At 35.3% G+C, this 27503-nt stretch overlaps 3 protein-coding genes across 3 annotated transcripts; 1 reads left to right on the top strand and 2 right to left on the bottom strand.

The window, feature by feature from the left end:
• Positions 1–220: 220 nt before the first annotated feature.
• Positions 221–8084, bottom strand: LOC144553130 (dipeptidyl-peptidase 5-like). Its single transcript, XM_078301230.1, has 18 exons — positions 7719–8084; positions 4913–5094; positions 4712–4816; positions 4559–4630; positions 4272–4419; positions 4025–4107; positions 3881–3936; positions 3139–3272; positions 2957–3047; positions 2788–2853; positions 1721–1943; positions 1526–1627; positions 1366–1451; positions 1156–1278; positions 970–1039; positions 778–869; positions 559–663; positions 221–448 (listed from the first exon to the last, which is right to left on the bottom strand). The coding sequence occupies exons 1-18, from the start codon at positions 8018–8020 to the stop codon at positions 335–337; spliced, it is 2154 nt and encodes a 717-aa protein (XP_078157356.1). The 5' UTR covers positions 8021–8084; the 3' UTR covers positions 221–334.
• Positions 8085–19019: 10935 nt separating this feature from the next.
• Positions 19020–20038, bottom strand: LOC144552603 (blue copper protein 1b-like). Its single transcript, XM_078300592.1, has 2 exons — positions 19789–20038; positions 19020–19415 (listed from the first exon to the last, which is right to left on the bottom strand). Exons 1-2 carry the CDS (start codon positions 19970–19972, stop codon positions 19156–19158), a joined length of 444 nt encoding a protein of 147 aa, XP_078156718.1. The 5' UTR covers positions 19973–20038; the 3' UTR covers positions 19020–19155.
• A 2569-nt stretch (positions 20039–22607) lies between these two features.
• LOC144553129 (ARM repeat superfamily protein) lies at positions 22608–26934 on the top strand. The gene is made up of 8 exons (XM_078301228.1): positions 22608–22906; positions 23629–23940; positions 24262–24545; positions 25033–25161; positions 25399–25521; positions 25617–25724; positions 25947–26125; positions 26406–26934. Exons 1-8 carry the CDS (start codon positions 22762–22764, stop codon positions 26524–26526), a joined length of 1401 nt encoding a protein of 466 aa, XP_078157354.1. The 5' UTR covers positions 22608–22761; the 3' UTR covers positions 26527–26934.
• The last annotated feature ends 569 nt before the right edge of the window (positions 26935–27503 follow it).

The raw sequence follows: 27503 nt of genomic DNA, 5'->3' as shown, positions 1-27503 counted from the left end.
AGTTTCAACGGTTCAGATTTGTCATTTGAAATCGATTTGATGGGTTTTAGAGTCAAGCTCACCAAACACTTTGGTGAGCTTGAGAGCACCCTAGTTCTACTCAATTTAAGATGGTTTGTTTCAAGTCCAGTGAAATGTATGGACGAAAGAAATTGTAAGCCTCCTATATAAAGGAGCGAAAATGTAAAAGAGAGAGAAAAACCAAAAAGAAAAACAATCGTACCTCCTATTTTTGGAGAGAGAAAAGAAATATTCAAATATAGTGATTTGTGTGAAAGTTATTAAATTCTTATTACTCTCATACGGATCAGAATTCATCAAAAGTAATAGACAATTAATCAACATTGTCGATTTTAATCGGAGTGATATCATCAGCAACATTAAAGTGGCCAACTAATCGTGCAAAGAACACCATTTGCTGCTCCAGTGTAAATTTAATATTCTCAGCCTGTTCCAAGACAGAAGGAATTGTCATCAGTTCAGTAACCCATCTAAAAGAAATCTAAACCTGTAAAAAAAATAGTTAACACAGTATAATTTGCACATTTCTTCAAGTACCTTACGAAATCCATGTTGTTCCCCTTCATACTCGATCAAAGCAACAGGCACTCCTTTATCTTTCAATGCCTTGTGAATCTTACGGGCCTGATCTGGTGGAACAACCTGATTAACACCATTTGCAACCGATCAAAGTATAGAAATTAATGAAACATCCACTGCCAGGAAGAACTTTTATTTGGTTGATTTTGTCAGAATGAATTGTTCATGTATTCATACCTTGTCATCGAGTCCTTGGAACAAAATCACTGGACATGAAAATTTATCAACGGAGTTGATAGGAGACCTCTCAAAATATTCTTTTTCACTCCCTGGAATAATCCAAGGAGAACTTAGAAATGTTGAAAAATTGAGCAAAGCGCATTAACGTGCATCACAAAAGTTTTGTGGAAATATACTACTATTGCGTACCTACAAGGATGTCAATATAGCATGATTCAAACTTGTGTGTTTCAGCTCTCAACAAAGACAAGTCCGCCACCTGCTCTTTTTGCAAAAGAGAAGAGTGTGTAAACCAGAAAATAATAGAATATAAAAGGTTACATTTTTTAAGATTATTTTTCACATGTTAAAAGATTACATTGGATGGTAACTTACACCATACAAAGAAGCACCGGCCTTGAATATATCCTTGAAGGCAAGACAAGCAAGAGTTGTGTATCCCCCAGCCGACCTGCCCATTATACACAGTCTTTCTCCGTCAACTTTTCCTTGTTCGACCTTAAAAAGAAGCACGAGTTGACTGTTCAAATTCAGATTTCAGTACTGAGATTCACACTCTACAAAGAAGCTTTATACAAAGCCTACCAAAAATTTAGCACAACTGCAGCAATCATTCACATCCACAATGCCCCATTTGCCCAAGAGTCTTTCCCGGTACTCTCTCCCATAACCTTCATAAATGCAATGCATTTATCAACAATTAGAAATCTTGTAAAACAGGTGACGTAAACGATACAATGCTAACCTGTGCTTCCGCCATAGTTAACATCCACAAATGCCCAACCTCTGCTAGTCCAGTACTGGATATTTAGGTCTAACGTACTACGTGCTTCTCCAGTAGGTCCTCCTGTAAAATGTTTTAAATATCAAAAACATGAACAAATGTACAAAAACAAAATTATTACAAGAATTAACTTATTGAAAGAGTATGGTAAATTACCATGGGTTTTGACCAACAATGGTGGTTTTTCATCCGACGGAGCTTGAAAGTCACCATTAGTAGGGGGGTAGAAGTAAGCATAGGCATTTTGACCGGCGATTTCTGTAGGGAACTCAATGATTTCAGGGGTACTAAAGTACAGTTTGTATTTGGTTAAATCAGGCGAGGATGACCAAACAATGGAGAATTCTTTTAATTTCGATAGCTTCTCATCCAAAGTCACCTATCAAGGATAAAATACAATTTTCAGCACAGTTAACCAAAGTTGCACATTACTCTACCTCCTAATGATTGTTGTACCTCACAAGTAACATTAATTTGCAGACCAACAGTATCTTGACCCTTAACTACCAAAGCATTATAGATATTAGGTATATTCCCCAAGGAACAGGTAAATATCAGGATCTGGGTCAAACATTTGAGCAATATGCTTATTATTTTTTAGTGGAAACCACAGAATTATACGTAGTAGGTTTCATAAATGTAAAATTTGCAAACTTTTTCTTATCTTTTGCATAGGACCCAAGCAAAAAGCAATGTTCGATAGCAATCTAATCAATTTTAATAAAAAATAAATAAAAAAGATGAAGAGAAAATAACATTTTGTTTAGTTATTAGTTAGTCCCATCTAACTGACTGAACTCTTATTCAATCTTTTATTCATTCAATTTCAATGAGTTCAGTCAAACTTTCTTTATTTTTTTCATATAGATCTATTTTTATATTCTGAAGGAAGAGATTCAACATTAAGTTCATATCAGAGAAAAGTAATCAGTTCTTGATATTGGCAAATGCAACTGAGAGAGAATTGGCCACAGGGTCCATTTTAGACAAAAAAGAAAGAAAAGAACAGTTGATACAAACAAATGCCCTGCTATTTGGCATTTAAGGAATGTAACAAATAAAGTCAAAATTTGAGCAGGGCACTAAACAATAAAAATGCAAATGAGTTGAAAATTGGCATTGACATTTACTAAAAAAACAAGAATAAGAACATTAATTTTCACTCAAAAAGAGCTATTGCAACTTGTGCAATCTAAGGAGTCAAAGTTTAAAATAAACCTAACCTTAGCAATGGACAAGGGGTAACTTGCAGATGCACCTTCCACATAAAAACAGTCCTTTCCAGAGACCTAAATGAAATAAAGTTGCGGTAGCTGAACAATATAGGACATTAACTGATTTATAAAATACATGCACAATGTCCCAAGAAAATTAAAAAGTTCAGGAACATACAATGTTGGAGACATCAGAGAAGAGAATGTCGAGCAATGAAAAGGAACTGGATTCATGATCCAGAATCCCAAGGTATGATCGACCGTGTTGCCTGCACAAGATTTTTCACAATTCATGGATAATATACCCCAAGAAATGCAAAAGGCAAAGAAAAGAAAATTGGAACAAACAGTTCTCAATACCTGTAACTGCACACTATACGATTTACACCACCATTCTCGAGAAAATCATAAGAGCTAATACCAAATACCCAAAGGGGCCGAGTGAACTCAGCATTCAGCGAATATACTGGAACCGCCTCATTTTTGTCTTCAACCTATCCCCAAAACAAGCACAGGAAAAACTACTTACATATTGTTCTCTTCTAACATCACTAAGTCTTATTATAGAGTGGCAATGAATAGGCTCAAAACTTTCCAAAATAAGGCGGAACCGATCCAACCTGCCCAGGATTACAATGATTCCAGATACACCCAACCTGACCTGACTAAACTAAAAAAATTAGATATTGTACTTTGGTCATCGCTATTGGCACAAGTTGTGAGTCATAGTTGGCCTTGGGCCCAGTTAAAATACGAAACAGTTCAAATCCCAGTGCGGAAAAAGAGGTGGTTTTCTTATATTCTCCCTCCAGTTCATACAATAGACCTAACCTTAAAATTGCTTTTCTTTCCAGTCTACAAACATCCTTATTTTTAGTTTCCCTTCTACATCTATACAGGCAAAAGGTAAAACAGGTTCATACGGATGATGACCTATTAAACCATACTGAAATGTGTCAACTCAGGAAAGACCTGACTCAGACCCAACTGACTAGTCCATTGGGCCAACCATAAAGAGGCTGAGTCAGGTTAGGGTCAAGAATCACCATCTTTATGATGATCAGGAAATGGTAGTTTATTATATACTATCAGAAACTTTTACCCATTTGTATATGTTCCAAAAACCACTGCTTCTGTCAGAAATGAAGAACAGCTCTCCTACAAGTTTACATGTATCAATCAGAACTCTCACATTACATATGCCAGACAAAATGGAAAAGGTTTTCTGTTATATGATAGCACCCACCGTTTGGTGACCATTTGGGCTCAGTAGGAGACTCCACTACAGTAGGATGAGCACCAGCAACGCAGACCCGTTTGCTTATTTCTCTGTAAAGAGAAGATTGAAAAAGAAAAGAAAATCAAAATTGGTAATTGTATGCAACTCAAAGCTAGACAAGGGTCATGCTTATGGTGGTGCTTTGAGTTTAATAAGATGAATTAGTTCCAATACTAAGTCACAGAGAATTAAATCCAGTAGCTAGTTAAAGTACCCGTTTTCAGAGAAGTAACCAACCCAAATTTGTGATCTATCCCAAGGCATGTTCGGGTGGCTCCATTCCATCCACACTATTCGTTTTCCTCTCGGATCAATACGTGGAAAAGCATAGAAATCATTGCCACCAATGAGTTGCTTCGGTTCTTTCAAATCCACACACACACAAAAATACAAAAAAAAAAAACAAACAAACAAACAAAAGAAACGAATAATGAAGTCAACCACAAGTTTTCCTTTAATTATTCAGGTAAAAAGAATCTATGTACTGTAATTTAGTCTCACCTTGAATGCCTCCATCTGCAAATGGTATAGCAGAAATTGCAGTAACTGGGTTCAAGGTGCTCTCTCGACAATCTGAAATTTTTTGAACATCAGATGCTACAATTGACGATTGTAAGCAGAAACGAAACTATGTAATTTCATACATTTACTCACCTTCCATTATAGTAACATATCGATTGAAATGAGGATCAAAGACCCCATCAGCATAGTGCACTAAAGGTCCTCCATAATCTGGAGTAAGAGGTACCGGAGATGAGCCTGTTGACAAAAGCATTTCAAGAAATTAAACTCCTTTGAAATTTTGCTGTTGCTTGGAAGCAAATTAATCCATAAGGAAATTTATATCCCCTCTACCTCCAATCGAATGCTTGTACAGACGTTGATCTTTATAATTTGAGAATACCAAAGTGCTATCTTTGATTGCAAGAGCGCCCCCACCATACTCTTGCGCCAGAGTCCGAGCTGCAAAATTTTCGGGTATAAGATCCACAGGCCCGTTTTCTGACTCTCCTGGTTCCTTAACTACAACTGCACGCCTGTAGCATTCCGAATATCAACAAGGTTACTGAGTTTATATATTTGACTGACAAAAATGATGCCAAGTTTTAAGAAGCTGCTATGCTAAAAAAAAAAAATTATCAAAATCTTTGCTCGGAGAATAGAAAGCATCTCAGTAATGGACCCAATAGTCCATACTATATTACAAAGTAGCTAAGGACTGGAAACATCCAAAGTATCATTTTAAACATTTTCACAACTTCAAAATTGCCCATTCTAGAACAATTGTGATTAGCTTTCTTCAAAATGAAAAACTTATACTGTATTATAAAGTAGTTGTTGTTTATCTTTCTAATCAAACACCAACAAGGCTTATAATATTAGTTGGCACAAGGATTTCCCAAGGTGGCATTCACACATTTCTGACAAGCATATATTAGAATTGAGATTAGTATATGCTGCTATGTTTTCGTCATCTTCACTTGTATCTTATAAATGCGTGTTTCCTAAATTATTCTACTAATGCTGACAGGTCTAACTTGCTGTTCTTAAGCTAATTGGTAATAAGGGGTTTAGACAGAAATTTTGGTTCTTCATTTAAAACTTTGTTAAGTTGTAGATATAGTCATATATGCCTTTACGGGACTAACTACATGGAGAGATCTTAATAAATTATGTTTCCAGAGGGGTATTTGCAAAAGTTTGACATCTTGAGGCTCTCTTATTATCTCTGTTTCCAATCAACCGGGACCATTGCCAACTGGTCCGGTGCTACTACAGTATCAACAACAACTCGAACTCAAACTTGGAGTAGCAGGAGGATGGCTCTGTGCCTGATTTTAATCATTGCTTTTGAGTTTTAGGTGGTTAATGCAATTGACGGGCGGGGGGGAATGCTTGGTCTAGTGGGGGAATTCGCATCCTATCTCATATTTTGCGTGACTTTTTGGAAAATCTCAACCGTTCAAATACAATATGCATGAATATCAAACCTCAAATAATACTGGCCCCCAGCGCTATCGCCGAATAGGCACCGGACACGTCAGTCACGCAAAATATGATATCTCAGAGGATACGCACTCCCAGTGGGGCTGGCTTCATACTCCGGTATTAGTGGGGTTGAGAACCAGTTAGGTTAAGGATTAATGGTAGCTAGTTAGACATTTCATAAGTAGAATAGGATGGTAATATTTCTTTCTTTTTCCTGTATACGAGAAAGTATCAGTTTCCTTTGTCAGCATAAGAGATAAGCCTTTATAAATAAAAACGATAGCTAGTTAGACATTTCATAAGTAGAATAGGATGGTAATATTTCTTTCTTTCTTTTTCCTGTATGTACTACTAGAAAGTATCAGTTTCCTTTGTCAGCATAAGAGATAAGCCATTATAAATAAAAAAGATATGCATTTCTAAGAGTGTCAATTTATTTCCTTCCCCTGAAAACTATATATCAGTATTGATAATTCATTTACTGTTACAATTTTTGCAGCTTGGTGACTTACTTTTTGTACAGCAAGTACCAAGATATGGAAAGGGTAGCATATAACTTCTCCAATAAGGTTAATTTAGTTCCACAAATAGCCTATCCAAGTCTGGTATTAATTCTTCTGTAGTTGTACTTAAAAGAGATGCACGGAGAATTACAAACACTTCCATAAGTTGATGCATGGGCATCTGTTCTTTCCCTTTTTTCAAAAGCTAGGGTTTAAATGCTGCAGTTTGCCCCAAAAAGCATTTGGAAATTATATAGCCTTGCTGAGTTGGGAACGAGGTCAACGTAGGTATTATCTTCGCTCTTTAATACTACAGAATGATTTTGCATGTAGGGACCTTACAAGTATATTTGGTAGAGGAAAAGATATGGTTTTCCTAGCAGCTTGTGCAGTTATAAAGCAGATGGAGTACTTATTCCCCCGTAAGTTGGTGTGGTACTGGTTTGGGCTAACGGTACGTGCACAGAGCTTGATCATATTATAAGTTGTCCATGGCTTTGGTAACTTGTATATGATAATGTAGCTCAAAATGTGTTATAAATTATTGCATATTCCTTTATATAAAACTTAGACCATTTTGAGCCCACTAATTTCCAAAATAATAAATAAAGAAAAAGAAAAGTGTTCAACAGCAAGGAATTTTGCTTGAACAAGTGTTCAATATTAGTTTCTTAATATTGTTACTTATACTCAAGTATGCCAAATATCACGTTTATATGTTGTTATTTTCAAAGGAACACGGACCCACCCATCAGGGAGTTCATATCCTCTGAGATAACTGAAGATTTCAGTTTATCTAAAGCCGGGCCATATTTAATTCGGTGCCTATTCAGAATGCACGGGGCAGTATTATTGTTGCTTTGAGACTCAGGCAGAAAAGATATGACTAGATTTTCCACATATCAACTCAAAATTTTGAGATATCTCAGGGGATGCGAACTTCCCCTCAGGCAAGTTTCTTTAGTGCTATAAAGGAGGTTCAAATTGATAAGACTTATTTTCTTTTTTTGATGGTTGGATAAGACTTAATTTCATTGACCTGATAATAGCATCGACTAAAATTTAGATGACTCAAAAGTTGACAATCCACAAGGACAAGGGTCGCCATTGTTTTGACCCCGAACAACATTTGGAAAACAAGAAAAATATAAAAATAACACAGTGGGTACCCTTTCTCCTCCGGGCGTGACTCGATCCAGACTAAGCGGCCATCTCCAGCTAAGGCGAACCCACCGAGACGCTTCTCGGCGCCGGACACCACATCGGCGGTGATCGGAGACTTCCACGATCCGTACGGGGCCGTCATTTTCCCGGCGCCGGTGTTCTCCACAGATGAAGACATCTCGGAGAGGGAAGAGATGCAGCGCAGTCGTTTGATTAGGAATGGACGGTGGATACGCAAGAGAGAGGGGCGGAGAGTGGATGTCAGAGTCAGAGTCAGAGTGGTCCACCGAGATATGGCTAATGCCATTTATTTGACTTGACTGTCACTTGAGTGGGGTTTTGGATGGGTTTTTCTGATTATAATATTTGTCGGAGAATTGTTTTGGAGGTTGGGCCTCGTTATCTATCTAATGAGGCCTGTTGTGATTCAAACTGCCTTACATGGACCTAGTGTATTGAAAAAAATCCGAGGGTCCAGACCGGAAACGGCCGAACTGTGGATCGGACCGATCCTTGCTAGACTTTCAGATCGGACCGGACCAGACTAATTCAAGGGATGGATCTAGCAAGAGTTTGGGCAGGATTTTTTCATTAGACCTGCTCAAACCCGTCCCGCACTAATCTAAGATCTGCCTAGACCCGGACTGGACTAATCCAAGACCCGCCTAGACCTGGATCGGACTAATTCGGGCCGGACTGGACTAAACAGAAACATACCTGTTTCGGCCAGAAACAAACCTATTTACAGTCCACTACTTTTTTTTTTTTAAAAAGATCCAGACCGGACCAGACCAGACTGATCCGTGTGAATTTGGACCATGGATCTAGCACGAGTTTGGACCAACTCCTTCAAATTAGACCCGCCGAATTCGGTCCGTGCTAACCCGTAGACCCGTGCGACCCTCGGACCGATCGGGTCCGAACTGAACCAATCGGACCCGACCCATTTTCAATTCACTACATGGACTAGAACACGATCTATCACTCTGAATTGATTAAATAAAGCATATTTGAATTGAATTGAAATTTTTATAAGAAGGTTAATGTGATGAGGAAAATTCGGTCTATTATTACTTAAAATATCCCATAAATTAATTTGTAATTAGTAATTGAGCCGTAGCATCGTAGTCCTCTATGCAACCCATAACACCGTAGCCTTACTCAAAATTGATAAGATGAGAAATTGTATGTCTTTTGTTACAAGTAAGATGTTGAATTTTGCTTTTATTTGCATGTTTGTTTAATTTTCATATTAGTAATGTGATTATATATGTGACAAATAAATGTGTCTTAGTGTTTTATTTAATAAATAATAAAAATAATTATTATGTAAGCATTAACTGTTATTTACCCGCTACCGTTTCGTTATCCGACAACTACAACAGATAAGAGTAGGGTACAGATAAGACAATTTGTAACGGGTGAGGGTAGAGTACGGGTAAGAATAATTTGTGATGAGTACGGATATGAAAATGCTTTTACCCGATCTTTACCGTACCCATTGACACCCCTAAACTAGGAGGAGAAGAAATTGATGATGGTATCGGAAGTTCTCAAAAGTTTCGTTGATGCTGTTGTCGATTTTTTTTTTTTTTTTTTTTTGGATCAAAGCCCTTAGGCGAATTTTATTGCATCAGAACGGTTACAAGTGTAGCTTTAAAGACACAAATTCCTTCTTGCAACAAGCTGAAACAAAGGAGAAGGAGAGAACAAAAAGGAATCTATTGATCTTGTAAATGTTGGAAAAAACTTCCTAAGCTACATTTGCAAACAAAGGGTAGGTGTAACCAGAGAATGCGAATTGTTCAATTCGCGCCCTATTCGACAATAAGTGGGCCTTCTGATTTCCTTCTCTGGGAGTGTAGATGCATACATATTTTTCTCGAGATGCCAAAAGATAAGCCATGTCCGTCAGTTGATTGTACGATCGCCAGTCAGCCGCATGCAACGGCTGGAAGTTTCTACCTTTGCTCAAAGTTTCCACCAGGAGTTCAGAGTCTGAAAGAAAAATGCATTCATCCACCTGAAGTTGCACTGCCGCTTGAATTGCCATTTGTAGTGCACATGCTTCCATGTGAAACGGAGAAATTCCATTTGAATAGCTTTTCATCTCATACATGATAAGAGTATCATCTTTATGCAGAATGAAAGCTACCCCCCCTTTACCAGAGTCATCAAAGGAACCATCAACATGCGCTCTAAAACCTGTTAGGTTAGCCTGGAGATTTGTTAGAGTGTTACGGACAGGGGGTTGTCTTCCAGGGTAGAGAACAGCACCTAAGACTTGACTGTATTCGTATGCTTCTGAAGCCTTAATTGTACTTCTCGGTGAACAGCTCTTTTGTTGGAAGATCGCTTCACACCTGGATTTCCATATGCACCAGGCTAAAATCATGAAGGCGGCGGTTTGGTCCTCGTCCAAGTTCTCCCATAAAACCGAGAGTAGACCCTTGAGGCTCTCACTCTGGCTATGATCTGCACGTAGACCCAAAGCCGAGCTAAACCAGGTAGCTCTGGCGTGCTGACGGAGGAAAATCGTGTGATGCGTATCCTCTCTTTCTGCTCCGCAAAGTTGACACCCAGGCTCAATGGAGGAGATCCTTCTCGACAGGGATGCCGCTGTTGGTAATGCGCCTTGAAGTATTTTCCAGAAGAACATTCTGACTTTGGGTGGTATTGCTGAAGTTTTCCACACCTTTTTCCAAAGTTTTTTCTCTGACTCTGTTACCTGTTTGTTAAAACCCGGTTGTATGGTTGTGAGAAGGTGATATGCTGCCTTGACTGAAAAGATCCCATTATTTGACCAGGTAAACATCAACCTGTCCTTTGCCCCTGGTCTCAGAATAACTTCCTGGTGCTCGCTAGCAATTTGGTTGGCAAAATCCACACCCCCACACAAAGCCAGCATAGGTTCATTCCATGTCAAAGTTTGATGGTTGAAAAGGGCTGCCACCTTAATCTGATGCAAATTCCTTGTCGTAGGTACCGTATTCTCCCATCCTGAGAACCAAGGTTGTGCGAAGGCATCGCATGTCTGCCCGTCCCCCAGAGCCCAATGCGAGAAGTTTCGCATTATGCATTTATTCTGGACTATAGCTTTCCAAAGTCTAGTGCTACCTGAGGTTCTTTGCGTCACCCAGAAAGGAGATGTTGGATGGTATTTTTCCTTAAAAATCCGAACCCATAGAGCATTAGAGCCAGATGCAATTTTCCAGATAATTTTCAGAATCAAGGCTTTGTTTGTATCCTCCGGGTTGCGTAGGCCTAGGCCTCCTTCCAATTTCGGGGTTGCCAGGACACGCCATTTTACAAAACAGATTGATTTTTTGTCACCTTTACCCCAGAAAAATTGTACACACTTAGACCGGATCTTTTCCAAAACCGATTTATGCATGAGTGTAGAACTCATATGATAAATGGATAGGGATTCAAGCACTGATTTAAGTAATACAATTTTCCCTGCAGGGGAGAGTAGTCGTGCCTTCCACGAGTGCAATCGGTTATCGATTTTTTGCAGCAATGGGTTGAAAGATGCTGTTGTCGATTTTGAACACCAAGAAAGAACGACCTTAGGAATTTTGTATCCTCTGCATTAACTTAAATTTTGGGTTAATGCATAATAAATCTGGACATTAATGTTGGCACTAATATTAAAAGTGTCATGTGTGTTATTGGTTCGAATTTTGGTTAGAAAATCGAGATGTTAAATTCAAAATTTGAGTTAATGCATAGGATACGAATCTCGTTCTCAGTACCGTCAATTCGTTTATAGCCAAATCTGATCTCTTTTATAAGAATTTGACCACGTGACTTTTTCCTCTTCAAACTATGTCATCTCCATCTTATTACTGATTAGAGAATTTGCGTTTTTCCAAATTCCATTTCATGTTAGACAGTAAAAATCGATGTTCTGCTGGTGAAAGTGTATTTGGCTTGTTCAAATGCGAAATGAAATTTAGTATTAATTCCACCCTTTTTGTGATCAGAGAGTAGGAGTGTCAATGATACATTGATACCCTTTTAACAGTTTACCCTAGAGTAGGAGTGTCAATGATATATTGATACCATCTTAACAGTTTACCCTACTCGTATTATATAGGATAAGGTGAGTGTGAATAAGATTTTTTTTCATTAGCTTATAGGATATGAGAATAGATAAGAATTTTTTTTCGTTAGTTAAACTGGTAATGATACTGGTAAAAACTATTTCGCACCTATTACCCTATAGGGTAATTATATAAAATAAAATTATATGATAATGTTTGGACAATAATTAGTGATAGAAACAATTCAGTTGAAATTGATTATATAGTAATGTGATTTCATATGTGTGAAATGAATAAGTTTTGATGTTATATTTGTAAAATATATTAAAATTAATTATATATTAGTATTATTCGATATCCACTCTATAATTTAACGAGTAAAGGTAGGATAGAGATCAATTTTTAATGGATAAAAACAGGTATCAATAAAGTCAATTTTTAATGAATATAGGTATGAGAATGTTTTCACTCTATTCATATTGTATCTATTGACACTCTTAGGTTATGGGAGGGGGGAAAATATAGCAAACTCGAAATTTGAAATTGACAAATTTTTTACGGATTAAGATCAGACATGATATCCTCATCAAAATGAAGATGATTATGAAAATCTGCAAAAGCTCATTTCCTCCGTTATCATCGTTGAGTAGAGTAATAAAATATTTCAACCAACATTAATGGCCCCGACTATTCAAAACGGTTGAAGAGCTTGCACATGAGGCGATAGTTCAATGGAGTTACTCAAATCACAGAAGATAAGTCTTCATTGAGGAGAACACATAAGATTTGTTTTTTTTTTTTTGCTACCTTTTAATTTAATTTTGATTTTCATTTCTTGACATCTTTCTTCATCTATTTTCTTTTTCTTTTTCCTCACTAATCTATCTAACTCCACTTTGAAAATATGTAACAAATTACCGTTAATAAAATTGAAACATAACTCCTATTTTCATTCAAAAGAATAAATAAAAAAGGCTCCGACTAAAAATTCAATTTCTTCTCCACTTCCTTCCAATGAGATTTCTATCTTTTCTCCTTCCTTTTGACTAAAAATTCAATTTCTTCTCCACTTCCTTCCAATTAGATTTATATCTTTTCTACTTCTTTTTATCTTTTATTTTTTAAAATTTTTTCCTTGCATAAAAACTTAGTTCGAATTTTAATAACATCAGACGGTAAATGATATGAAGTGTAAGGAGTATGTTATAGAGATGTATAGTAAATTCTTCTTCCTACACAGATCAATTTGATCATGAAAATTTAATTTTAGATGTCAAGAGTATTATATTCTTTGCTATTGAATTGAAATCAATTCCTAATAAATTTCTTTCGGATTTTTTTTTTAATAAAAACACAAAGAAAAATCACCGGACTGTTCTCAAATATGTCGTTTCCCTACTAAAAGCATATTGATTTCTAATGTAAAAAAAATATCATTTTTATTGACACCAATAATTTTATACAATTATCACTCAATAAATTTATGGCTCTACTATACATTTTTGGATAGATAGATGGTGTTCTGAATTTACTCTAGCATCTCTATATCCATATCTTTTTAGTATTACTTCAGATCATCATTTATTAGTTATTGAGACTTTTAGAGATAATTGTTTACATATATCCTTTACACGACAATTAACTGATATTCTATTGGGTGAGTGGCATAATCTGCCCACTTAGCTCATTGATTATCACTCAAATCCAAGTTTGAATGATACATTATTGTGGAGATGGTCTACAGTTGGTAAATTTTATGTACATTCATATTATGTTTGGCTTAAATATGTATACCAAATAATGAGTTTACATCTATTTGGTCTTCAAAAATTCCTTAAATTTTTTTTTCTTTATCTCCTTAAGAAAAATAAGATTGTTACAAAAGAAAATCTTATTAATAAAGAATGGTGTTACATTTTGAAATTTTAAAACTTGTTTAAAATTGATAAATCGATCATTTGACTTAAATAAAAAGTTTAATTAATTTAACGATCGTTCAGAAATTTTCTGACCGACTAAAACGAAACTAAAATTTCGTAATATAAATAATGTATAAAATAATGTATAATAAAATTTAGAGATTTAGAAATAAAATAAAATATAGCACTATATAGTAAATTATAATTATTCGGTAAATTGGAAACTTAGAAAATCCGTTACAATTCCTTTGAATTTTTAGAAAAGAAGAAATTGATTTAATTGGATTCGTGTAAATAAATAAGTAATTGAATTTCAAATAAAAGTATAATTATACGAAATTATTCGTACAAATAAATTATATAAATTATAATTCTCGTTCATTTAGAATTTATAGAGAACTAATGGAATATATATAATTATATAAAAAGAGATCGAATTATTCGAATCTTAAATTGAGAGATAAATATACGAATTATATGTACAAATATAGTTACAAAAAATATTATGAAACTTCGACTCGAATTTATAAAAGAAACGGACCATAAATCAATTAAATGAGACTATACTTGAATTTCAGAATTTTGTGAACCCTTAGATTTATTTCAACACGGATCTTAAATGTTGTAAATTAAATGTTGGAATTTTATTAACCACCCATCCCACCTAGCACGAATCTTGAAGCACCCCATTAAACCCCTCCCCACTCTCCTTCCTCTCTTTCCCTCTCTGTTGGCGAACCCCGCACAACAGACCCCCCCAGCCCCTCTCTTCTACACCAAAAAAACAGGGGGCTCCGCCCCCTCCCCTTCCGCCGCTGCCACGGCCAGCCCGCCGCCCGCCGCCCCATCTCACTCTCCTTCTCTTCTCGGTCTGACCCGCCAGACCCGCCAGAAACCGCCTAGGATCCGAAACCCTAGAAATGAGGGTGTGCTCCGTCCAGGTGCTGCCTCGGTGTTTGCTTGGTGCCGTGCTGGTGGTTGTGCTCTCTCGATCCTCTCGTGTGTTGAGAATTTCTGCCATTGCTCCTCTTTTTCCATTCTCCATTGGTTATTGTTAATTACCCGACCCGTTAAGGATTCGGTGGTACATTCCGGCACTGCCTCTGTGGTGCTTCTGATTTCTCGGTGCTTGCTGAATTTTGGTGTGACGGCTAAGAAGCAAGGTGCTTCTTTGGTGCCGACCAGTTTCCACCTCCCTCTTTATTTCTTGCTATTCCGGGTAATCGTTTCAAACTCGACTCTAAATTGCCGATCTTGTGTCTTGATTGAGTGTGTTGACTTGTTGAAATTTCCGTTGCTCGGGTTGTTTTTTTTCCCGGCAAAGGCACTGCCTTGTTGAGACCTCCCCTATTCTGACCTGTTGCCCTTGTTGGTTAGCTATACGATGCTAATTACCCAAATTAATGAATTGTTGTGATGGTTTTATGTGTGGCCGAATCCCCTGTTGAGTGTTGCTGTGACTTAGCTGTCTAGCCCGTCTTGTATGTTTACCATAATATTAAACTGACAGGGCCTATAAATAAATTAACTAAAATGAAAGGTTGAATTTCAAAGGATATGCTATTGTGTGAAATTATATTGATTGAGGACCAATATGAAAAAGATGTGAATTTATATGAATGATGGCCGTGACTTTGCGGTTGGGATATACTAGAATTGAATTGAAATGATTATAAATGAGCCGAAAGGTATAAAAGAATTGACGAATTTAAAAGACGGCTTTTGAAATTTAAGTTTTAATAATGTAACCGAATTAAACCAAGTATACGTATAATATAGGTGTAGGCTCAGTCGAGCAAGATATCGCGAGGCAATTCGAGACGCCTGATCTTTAAATTAAGCGGTACGCTCGTCATACTAAGGTGCGGGATTCTTGGACTTGTTTGATACTTTATTTTCAGGAATTAAACTGTTTATTCATTTGTCATGTTGAATGCTTAATTGTTGCATATTTTGGAATTCATGATGTATATTGATTCTTGCATAAATGAGAATGATTTGAATTGTTCGGTTAAGATTAATTGGCATGTTGGTATGGTTATTATTTGATTAGTTCTATTAATTGTTCTTGATGTGAATGAATCTGCCAGGCCGACCTGTTTAGGTGGCTGGATAAGGTAACGGTGACCTATCCGTTGACCTGTGTTTATGAATCTGCCAGGCCGACCTGTTTAGGTGGCTGGATAAGGTAACGGTGACCTATCCGTTGACCTGTTTAGGTGGCTGGATTAAGGTGACGCTGCTGACTTATGCGTTGACCTGTTATGAATTTGCCAGACCGACCTGTTTAGGTGGCTGGATTAAGGTGACGCTGCTGACTTATGCGTTGACCTGTTAGAATTTGCCAGACCGACCTGTTTAGGTGGCTGGATTAAGGTGACGCTGCTGACTTATGCGTTGACCTGTTAGAATTGGCCAGACCGACCTGTTTAGGTGGCTGGATAAGGTGACGGTGACCTATCCGTTGACCTGTTTAATGAATTGTGCAAAGCTGATAGCTGATTGTGATTCTATTTGAATGAAATTGCAAAGTTGAGCGGTATGGCTAACTTTGATTCCGTGTGATTGTATTTGTGTCAAGTTGACCTGTATTGGTGACTTGTAACCGGACCTTAGGAAATGGTTAAGCCAAACAGCAATTGCAGATGGGTGTCTGATAAAGGGTCCAGCTTGGTTGGCCATCTGTAGGCGTCTGTAACCCTACAGATGTGGGTTTGATAACGGTTCAGCTCGAAAGAACATCTGTGGTTGCTACCAGTCATAATGAAATGAGTTAAGCCAAAATATATGTTGTGTTTTGAAATCCATCTTGGAAATTCCGTAAACTGTGTTTCAGGTTGAATTAACTGTTGTCGAGCATTGGCATTCTGTTATTTATGATTATACATATATCTGTTTGCATTGTTATTGTTTGGGTTTCATTTTTTGAATATAGAGTTTGATTGCAAGTCCAATAATCTAAACTGTGGCAAATTTCGCACTGAGGATTTATTCTCACCCCCTCTCCCCGATTATTTTCAGGTTCATTACACGGACGCAGCAAATGAGGATATTGGTAATGCATATAAAAGATCCACTGCCTTGCGTGTATATGTGACACTAGATAAATACACGCGGCAGGCTGTCAGACCCGGTGGATTTGGGGTGTGACAAATGGCAAGGGAATACATCATGCCCTTTTTGTGGTGCTTTTGAATCAACTGATAATCTATTCGTATCTTGTCCATTTACTTACTGATTATGGCTTTGGATTAGCAACAATTTTATTTTTGATGGTTCTACCATGGATGATATATGGTGTCTAAATGCCCCTATACCTCTTAAAGATAAGCCATTGGTTGAACTTGTTCGCGAAGCTATCTTGTGGTGTATTTGGCTTGAACGAAATAAAATGTGCTTTCAACAGACTCATATGCCTATTTTGAAGGGTGTGGGTACTAAAATTATCTCATGTTAGCCACATTTTGGTGTCAGACTTTAAATAATGGGTCATTACTCAATTTGTCTTTAATTTTACCATTAGACACTAATGACATGCTTTGCCATGATTTGAGTCTAATAGGAACCTAAGGGGTCAATCAGGCATGTGGATCAAAGGAAGAGAATGGGGCCATGCCAGCATTGATGGATCAAGGAGATTCATCCCTACGCATGGGACAGAATTATTGGATGATTTACTTGCTTGAGTTACTTGCATTGCTTTTCTGATAGTTACTATTATGTTTGATGTGCTATGTGTGTAGCTGTTTGGTTTTATGCATATGTTGTTTTGTTTAAATGGTTTAGCCTGTGTGGCTTTGTTATTTTGGTTTAGGTGTTGTATTGGCATGATCCAATTTTTGTGTTTCTGGATTATACCAGTAAGTTTGTAAAAGTTTCTTCCTCCAGTTATTTGGAGTTGGGAGCAACATACTTGATTTCTAATGGTTACTATTATGTTTGATGTGCCACCTTTTAATTTTATTTTGATTTTCAATTCTTCAAATCTTTCTTCTTCTTTTTTTCGTTTTTCGTTTTTCCTAATCTATCTGACCCAATCTAAAAATATATAACCAATTACAATTAATAAAATAGAAACATAATTCCTATTTTTACTCAAAAAAATAAATAAAAAATGGCCCCAACTAAAAATTCAATTTCTTCTCCACTTCCTTCCAATTAGATTTCTATCTTTTCTCCTTCTTTTTGCCTTTTTTTTATTTTCTCCTTGCATAAAAACTTAGTTCGAATTTTATTAACGAGTATGGCTAATATAACATCAGTGTCATTTCAGTCTATATAACACAAACTCCAAAACCTATCAAATTGAGTTCAAATGGTGAATCCAAACCGTTCAAACCAATTTACTTTATGAGTGGTCCGTTTACATATAAATTTTTTATATTTTCAAGTTAGTTTAGTATCAAATCAAGCGGCAAAAAAATTGAAAAATGAATGTATTAAAATTAACTTAAAAAGTCAAACATTTGACCGCTTGACTTGATATCAAATAAACTAAAAAACTTATAAATTTTACATGTAAACGCACAACTAATGAAGTAGATCGGTTTGAACGGTTTGGATTCACCATTTGAACTCGATTTGATAGGTTTTGAAATTGGTATTATATAGGTTGAAATGGCACTGATGTTATATTAGTCATACTCTTTATTAACATCAGATGGTAAATAATATGAAGTGTACGGAGTATGTACATAGATCAATTTGATCATAAAAATTTAATTTTAGATGTCAGAGTATTATATTATTTTCTATTGAATTGAAATCAATTCTTAATAAGTTTCTTTCAATCAGAGGTTAATTTTTTTTTATATAAAAATAGAAAAAAAAATCGCCGGACTGTTCTCAAATATGTCGTTTCACCTACTAGAAGCATATTGATTTCTTAAATGTAAAAAAATATCATTTTTGTTGACACTAGTAATTATCCACCAAGGCTATGACTGTCATGCAGGTCTCTATCTTTCCTGAAATCTGCAGGGTTAATAATTATCACTCAATAAATTTATATTATATTCATTTCTGCAATTAATTCTAAATTTTTTGTACTTCATAGTTTCAAATTTCAAATTTTATGTCCATGCAATTGTCAACTACAAAATAATTAAAAGCTAATGTGACATTTTTAGCTAGATTTTATTAAAATTAGTAATTGTTTTTCATTAATACAATTAAAATTGCAATTTTAGTATTTGCAATTGCTTTCGGAGTAGGATAGAAGTGCTTGAGCTCGAATTTGTTCCTCCATCTTATGCTTAATTAATTAATAATGATTAAATTACAGTTTCAAGCAGCAGTCCTATATTAATTGAATGCCTGGAAGTGGCTCCCAAACATTCCATTAAATCTCAACTTCCCAATTGTTTGCTTCCATACTTCACATAAATAAATATACAGAGAGATCAAGAATAAATATATATATATAGCAGCAAATTCATGATCTGCAATCAAGGATTAGGTTCTCTCCATGCTGAGGTCTAACCCCGGCAGGGCCGCCTCGGAGTAATTACAAACTTCATGAGGCCAATTGTGCAGTGAATTCCGTTGCGTTCACCGCATGCAAAGTAGTGAGGCTTTCTCTTTTTGAACACGAACTCAAATCCACTACCTCCGCCTTGAATCACGTTGCCGACCATCCTCGACTTATTAAGATTGCACGCTTGATAGCTTCGGAGATTGTTCATCAGGTAGACGCTGTGCGGGTGGGTGACGTTGGTTGGAGGATCATACATGAACACTGCGATTCATTACAAGTCATCGTATTATATCAGTAATTTGCATCTTGCTTGAGCAAACAATATGGATCTTTTTTTTTTTTTTTGCACTCTGTGCTCTCTTTTCTCTTCAATATGTTGAGTTTAAGAGAACAATTATATCATGTATTGGCAGAGGGATTCTGACTCAAAGAAAATATATAAATTGTTTGTATTTCAATATGATATGTTTTGGGAAAAAAAATAGAAATATGCATGTAATAAAAAAACAATGTAAATCTATGTTCCATCCTAAAAAAATGAGATATGTTTTATATATACATTCATTTATAATCCTTATGCAAAAATTTATATAATTACATGTGCATTTCTTTACATGGGAGGAACAAAGCTTACCCAGAGTATCATTGACATGGAATGGGGCATTCTTGATTGCCCAGTCAGTGTAGTTGTAGCCGAAAGTCCAGTGCATGTTGTCACCGACGATAAACCCCGCATTTACGGTTGACATCTCTGAGGCAAAGATCAAAGCAAGAACTAACACTATTCCAGCCATACATGTGCTGCTTCTTAGACCCATTTGTGTCAACTCTCAAAAGAAGAGATGAGATGAATAAGCTCAATTGAGATTTTTGATGGAGGTAACAAACCACAGATGGGGTTTTTATAGGAAGGGGTTAATGACAAGTCAAAGCCTCCCTGTGAATTACTTCGGTCCTAATTTTGGTTGGTCAAGGTGCACTGCCCGTTTGGACCGGGCAAGTAATGGAGGATCCATTATACGACATAAAAAATGCACGAGCCACTTGCACACTTCAAAAAGTTGCGTTACTTCTGGTCCAGATGTAAAGACCTGTCTCGTTTTCAAGGGAAATCTATTCCACTTTTATTCTCTTTGTTCTAATTATTTCAGGTAACTTAATAAGTTGTTCACAAGTGGAGGATAGCATGTAGTCCCTGCAGCAAGCAAAGGCATGACAGAGTGTATAAGGATCAGCAATGATTCACGGGAATTATGTCTATGCAAATTAATAAACAAACTAAACATCCTAATCGGCAATATTTCTGGAAATTTTGGAGAAAAATCAATGTTTATAGATCTCTAACAATAACCCTCCCTGATTATATATTGTTGCTAGTTTTGTTCTATACTAAAACTGCAAAACATGATGTTCCAACTAAAAGTTCTGTATATTATTACAAATTTTTTTTAAATTATAAGATGTTTATGTAATGAGGAGAGTACAAATGTCTCTATTTTTTCGGTGTTTCTATATTATGCCTCCACTTAAATAACTTATTAATAATTTAAAATTTTGTAACTTAAATATCAAAATAAAAGTGTTAAATATAATTATATCATTTTGTACATGTAAAAAAATAATATAACAATTCAACTTTATTTGGTTGTTATCAAAAGTTTTGCAAAATACAATGATGTAAATAAGTTACAGACGTTGTATTGATTCAAATAAAAATAAATCCGAAAGTAACAATTGTTATGTGGATTCAGAGAAAATAATGTTAATCTATTAGAATATTAAAAAGTAGATAATGGAGGTACAATATATGAAGATATTTAAACTATCCTTTCAGTAATAGATTAATTGATTATTTTTATAAAGAAAATTGTTTTCATAAAAGAATAAGGATATGATTTATAATATTATGCCATCTTTCTAATTATTTTTATTTTTTTCATGTTCAATTTATTTCTGGTTAAATTTATCATGAACAGTATATATTCCAAAATCAAAAGGGAATAACAGTTTCCTAAATAAATCAGTCGAGTGCTTTGAGTGACGAAAATAAGATGTAAGCATTACTTAATTATCTGATCTATCATGGAGTGTGAAAGCATGCTTCACTTATCAATTAAGTGGATTTGTGCTTAATTATAACAGTGTTAGGTTGTTGGGCGGTGGACTTCTCTCGGACTCGTTGTTCTCTTTTGATTTTCTTATACATTTTTTTGACACGGTGTGCTAGAGTCTACAAGCTCATCATTACGCTTTGTGTAAATTTTTACAATTAGTGGGCACAATGAGTTTTGTCAGTTTGTGGGGTCGACTTGCTTTAATCACGCTTTGTAAAGCTACCGGTCAAATGAACGCACAAGAAATAATTGATTGCCCAATCGTTACGGTCGCTTGAATCAAAGTCCATCGTTTAAGATGGTAAATCTACAAAACTTACTTTTAATCAAAGAAAAATAAATCTGAAAGTTACCCTAAAGAAATTAAACTTAATTATTGTTGCTTAGTTTTGTCGAGTTCTCTTAGGAAGCAACTAATCAGTCAAATCTTATAACCTTGTGAGATAGAACCGGAATTGATGTTTTTCATCTGTACATATGTAGTTCCATTTTATTAGAATTACATTTCTCAAATTTTTTTGGTGAGTACATCAACACTAGCTTTATTTCTCGAACAAAGTTTGTTCTCAAATTTTAATTAGAATTTAGTGGCAAATTTATTAAATTAGATTGAATTATTAAACTTTTATGAATAACTAAGAATAATTTTTTTCTTCCTTTGTAGCAGTCTATCAAAAAATTCAATTGTAAAAAAAAAAAAAAATTAGTGGCAAACTCTTAAACTCACCCTATCTATTTTCATATCACAAAAAATAAACGGTGCACATCTGTAATCTTAAACGATCCAATGGCCCGGGCGGCCCATGAGCACTTTAGACCCATTTGATTGCCGAGAGAATATCTGTATAGGATATATAAACAAATTAAATTTAAAGGATCGTTCAAATATTTCTATATTTATATTTTTATATCTTTATGATATCTTTATTTTTAATTTTCATATTTTATAAACTAAATCTTAAATGTCAAAATAAAATGTTGGATATCATTATATCTCTCTATGCTCTTACAAAAATTAATGATATTTCAATTTTATTTTAATTATTATCAAGAGTTTGCAAAAATACAATAACGTAAATAATTTTTAGACGTTATTTTTTCAAATAATTATTCATATAAAAATAAAATTAAAAAGCAATAACTTTTATTTGTATGTAGAAAAAACAATATATATCACATCTAACAATTTGTTTTTGAATATTATAAACTTAAAAATAAAGAAATAATATAGACAAAAAAAAAAGACAACTTTTCTTTTAAATTAAAAAGCTCGTAAGCAGATCCTTTGTATTTTTGGACCAAATACTTGATAGTTGATAATCATACATACAGCATTTTCCCCTGTAATTCATTCCAGTGCCTATAACCACCTCGCTCTCTCTCCGTTTGGCCAGATTCCGAAATTCAAACATTTTCTTCGAACGGTTCCGCTCTTCTATCAAATCCAAGCCCCGGCGGTACTCCACACGAGTCGAGAGAGGAGAATATCGACGATGGGGCCTCCAGCTGCGCGAACCATCTCGCAGGAAGCATTTGACGAGCTGGTCAAGGAGAACATCGACGATCTCGGCATGGATCCCGACGAAGCCCTAGAAGATGCTATCCAAACTCTGACTCTTCAAGGCGTCGATCTATCCGGTAAGAGAATGTTAACTGTTAGTATTCCCGATTAGATCTCTTCCACACTATCTTCTTCCGATCTGTGAAAGCTGGCGTATTAGATTCAATTCTCACTGTCATAACAGGCAAATCCTATATTCCTATGAAAACTTTTAGTAAGGTTATTTCCATCCTGCTACCGTGACACTGGTGGTATTTGCCACCAGCTCCAAAACTTATCGGATAGTAGGCTTCAAACGACGAATTAAAATCGTTCAAACGTGTTTACATGCAAAATTTATAATTTTCGAATTATTTTAGTACCAAGTCAAATGGTAAAAAAATGATGAAGAATGAATGAACTTAACTTAAAACTCCTACATTCGACTTGCTAGACTTGATACTAAATAAATTCGGAAATTTAAAATTTTTGCATGTAAATACACCACTCATGAAGCAGATCGGTTTGAACGGTTTGGATTTGTCATTTGAAGCCGATTCGTTGGGTTTTAGAGTTGGTGGAATTTAGGCTGAAATACCACCAATTTCTTGGTAGCCAGTGTCGTAAGGTTATGATATATATTTTCTAGTGTACTATGAAATTATATGTTCTGATTACTGGATTTAGGAAATTTCTACTCTCTTTCAGTTGTCTGAGTTGCAAACTGTTCATTCTGTTTTCTGGTGTTCAAAATATTTAGCAAATGAACTGTTCTGCTGATTTTCTTCATGTTTTGAAATACTTTATCTAATAATTGCAGGGGTTATAAAATGTGTTCCTGGAACAAGTAATGTTGAAGACAATCTGGTCATCCAATTAATGAATGAACTGAAGAGCATTGTTACCTCTTTGGAGACTTCCAACTTATCTAGCGATGACCAGAATGGCGAGAAAATTGTTGTGTTGCTAAATAAACTATGTGGACTGTGCTCTGTTACTGGATCTGAAAATGCAACATTAGCTGCTAGGAATGGAGGAGTTGAAGCACTGACCTCTCTATGTTCTTCACTTGATTGTAAATTTGAAAGAGCACTTGCTTTGGGATTGAAAGCATTGAGCTTAATTGTGTGTGGTATATTTTCTCTTTGATCATCATGTGAGATGAAAAAAAACACGTTATCTAACTTTTCTTGTATTTACTACCCCAAGTTGTCTGTTCTGTTCTTGTATTTACCTATTAGTATATCAGCAAAAAATACAAATTGTTCTTATAATATAAATAACTTAACTATGTATGACACTGATGATTTTGTAATGAAACACGTAGTCTACCTTTGTGGATTGATATATTTTGTAATGTTAACTATCTTTCTCCTATTGATATTATTAATTTGATGTATTTTCAAAATATCTAGGCTTGTTGCTTTACCTTTTAACTAATTTGGATGCACAGACCTTCAAAGCTCTGAATCGTATCGTCGGTGTGGTGGCATCAGAACTGTCATGGATATTTTACATGGACCACCTAGAAGTTTAGATATTCGAGAAAGTTCCTTTGCGGTGATTGCATCAGCCTCAACTGGGAATGAAGTTGTGAAAGAATCATTTATGGAGTTAAAAGTGGATCAACTCTTAGTTGAGGCTGTGAAGGAGGAGTCAAATAATAATATGCAAAGTTTGTATGATGCCATACGTGTCATTCTAACTCCAGATGATCCCAGGGTGGCAGCATCACAGGTAATTGCCTTCATAATTTCATGTTACGCACCTGTTATTCTAAAGAATTGTCAAGTAATTTGATCTACATGCCAGTGTTTCAAGTAGCCTCCATTTGGATTTGCTGTGTTGAAAAAGTTGAAGAACAAACCAATAAATCTGCCAATTAACCTAATCTGTACATTATATGTCATCTACTTCCAATTCTATGTACTACCAATCAAACATAACTGCTGCATAGACCGGATAATAGTTGGGATGTTAGTATCAATCAAACATAACTGCTGCATAGACCGGATAATAGTTGGCATGTTAGTATCAATATTTTTTGAATTGAACAAATATGACCATAAGATATTGGTAAATGGAATTGCATGTGCATTTATCTGATAAAAGCATAACAAAAACTTACCACTGCATAGTTTCTTATATATATTTTTTCTCTCTTTAGCCTGAAAAACACTAATTCCTAACTTCTATTATAAAATAATTGTTTTTGTGAAAGCAGGTATTTGGGTATGCACGAACTTTTGCAAAAGTTGGGATGGCAGATGCTCTTGTAAATGCACTGCGCAAGGGTGTGGGTTCTTCATGCTTGCCTTCAGCTTGTGCTGCTTTAAAGGCTGTTGCTGTAAATGTAAGTTCGATTATTGCCCCAAAGTTATAATCCCTCATCTTCCTATAAGTCTGCATCAGGGTTCCTTTAGTACCAATATTACAAAATAACCTGTGGTGTTTCATATCTTCTGTATTGATTTATTGTTTGATATTGTCTATATTGTCTATATTGTTCGGTGACCTTATCCTATTTCATCTCTTTCTTTGGAGAGCACACCAATCACATTGACATCTTATTTAACTGTTCTTTCCACAGGATGAGATTTGCAAGTCAATATCTGAAAAAGGTGGGATTGATGTAATATTACAATGTATTGATGAAAGTGGACAACAGGGAAATAGAGTCATTGCTAAATCTTGCTGCTCCTTGTTGTCAAAGGTCTGTTTTTTGGAATAATTGTTTCGTCACATGAATATAGCAGTTTTGATATTATTATTTTTTGAGGTATCTTTTAATTTTTTTTTTTTTTGCAGCTGGCAGCCAGTGATGCAAACAAGATTGCGATTGTACAGAAGGATGGGATCGAAAAACTGATTATACTATCATCAAGATTTTCTGACGATCCATCAGTTATACAAGAGGTAATATTTTATAGATTTTTTTCAATGCTTGAAATTCTCTACTGCAATCTTTCATAGCGCCCACAAAAGCACTTAAAATGATGTCCAGGGTTGCAGCTATTTTCTGTGTATAACAATATATGATATTCTGAAATCAATATACTATGGGTATATCTGGCATTAGAAGATTATTCTGCGTTAAATCAAATAAATTCTGCTAATAATCCTACTTACTATATGCAGGTCATGTCAATTATTACTGTTCTGGCACTAAGATTACCAGAGAATGCAGCTCGTGCTATTGAAGCTGGATTAGGAGATCTGACAATTGAATCCATGCAAAAATACCCCACTTCACATCAGATGCAGAAGCAAGCGTGCCTCATGATTCGCAATTTGGTGGTTAGGAACCTAGAAAACAGGTATGTTTTAGATTGACAATCTTTTCTTGTAAAGGTGTCCTAAAAGAGATTCTTGTTTGTTTGGCTTGATATGCTTTAGTCATATGGCAATAGTATTTCATTTGAGTTATGAAATATCTGGGTTAACCTAACTCTTAAATTAAACTTGTTAAAATTCATTACTATGGCAATTTTGAGAGTAAACAGTGTTAGATGGTATGTACCAGTAATAACTGATAATGATCTAGGTCAAACTTGTGAATTATTGCCTTGGGACCTGATTGCGTTTCAATGTACTTAGGACTATCCTTTTGAATGGTGGTGTCGAGAAGCTGATAAGGAGAGCAAAGGGAATGCCGGGATGCAAGGATGCTGCTACTGATGCATTGAGGGATATTGGATTGGATGATTACAATGTCTAATAGATATCATATTAAACTTTGCTAGATCTTAGCAAACAAAGATATTGCAGATGTTTTACTTGGCACTTTGGCTAAGGATGTGAGTGTACAGTGTGCCCTTGAACTGCTAATTGCCACAAATCATTAGCAAGCAGCGTTGGTTTTTGGCTAGTTCTCTTTATTGTGCATTTTCATTAAAGTAGTTTTAGGACAAAACTTCCAGATTTCTGATATTACCAATGTTTATTTTTTATTTTTTTGTTAGTTCGGTATTTTTATTTTCATCTAAGTGTTCTTTCGCAGAACAATGCAAGGTGCAATGCAACCTGTGCCGCCAGATTATGCCTTATTGTTGTTGAAAAATATTCTTGATGTGCGTTCATTGATTCATTTACATGTCTCCAGATATTAATTGATTAATTTTTTTTTTATTCATTTGCATGTCTCCGGATATTAATTTATTAAATATTTTTAGAGCTTTTATTAAAGGATAAGGCTAAGGTGCTATGGGTTGCATAGAGATCTATGATGCTACGGCTCAATATTTGAGTTTTCAAAATTCAAATGGTCGATCTGAATTGTTCATCTTGTTTTCCATATTAATGTGTTTGGAAATCAAATTTTATATTTTTTGAAAATTATTTACTATTTTTTTAGTTACGTAGAAAATTAAATATCTGAATGGTGCAGAATTTTTTAGATCAACTGATTTTCTACCTATCTAAAAAAAATAGTAAAAAATTTAAAAAAAATGTAAAATTTGGTCTCCAAACACATATTAATATGGAGAACAAGATGAACGGTTCGGATCGACCGTTTGAATTTTGAAAACTCGAATATTGAGCTGTAGCACCGTAGGTCTCTAAATAGGTAAATTACTTAAAAGTTCAGCAAAATAAGAATAAAAATAAGCACGGTATCAATATATAACAAAAGCATTTAATAATAATCTTTTCTTTCATGGTTGTGATCTTAATAAAATGTAAGAAGATTAAACC

Source organism: Carex rostrata, chromosome 4, assembly GCF_964058835.1.
Source record: "Carex rostrata chromosome 4, lpCarRost1.2, whole genome shotgun sequence".
Lineage (NCBI taxonomy): Eukaryota > Viridiplantae > Streptophyta > Magnoliopsida > Poales > Cyperaceae > Carex > Carex rostrata.
This window is presented reverse-complemented; position numbering and strand designations above follow the sequence as displayed.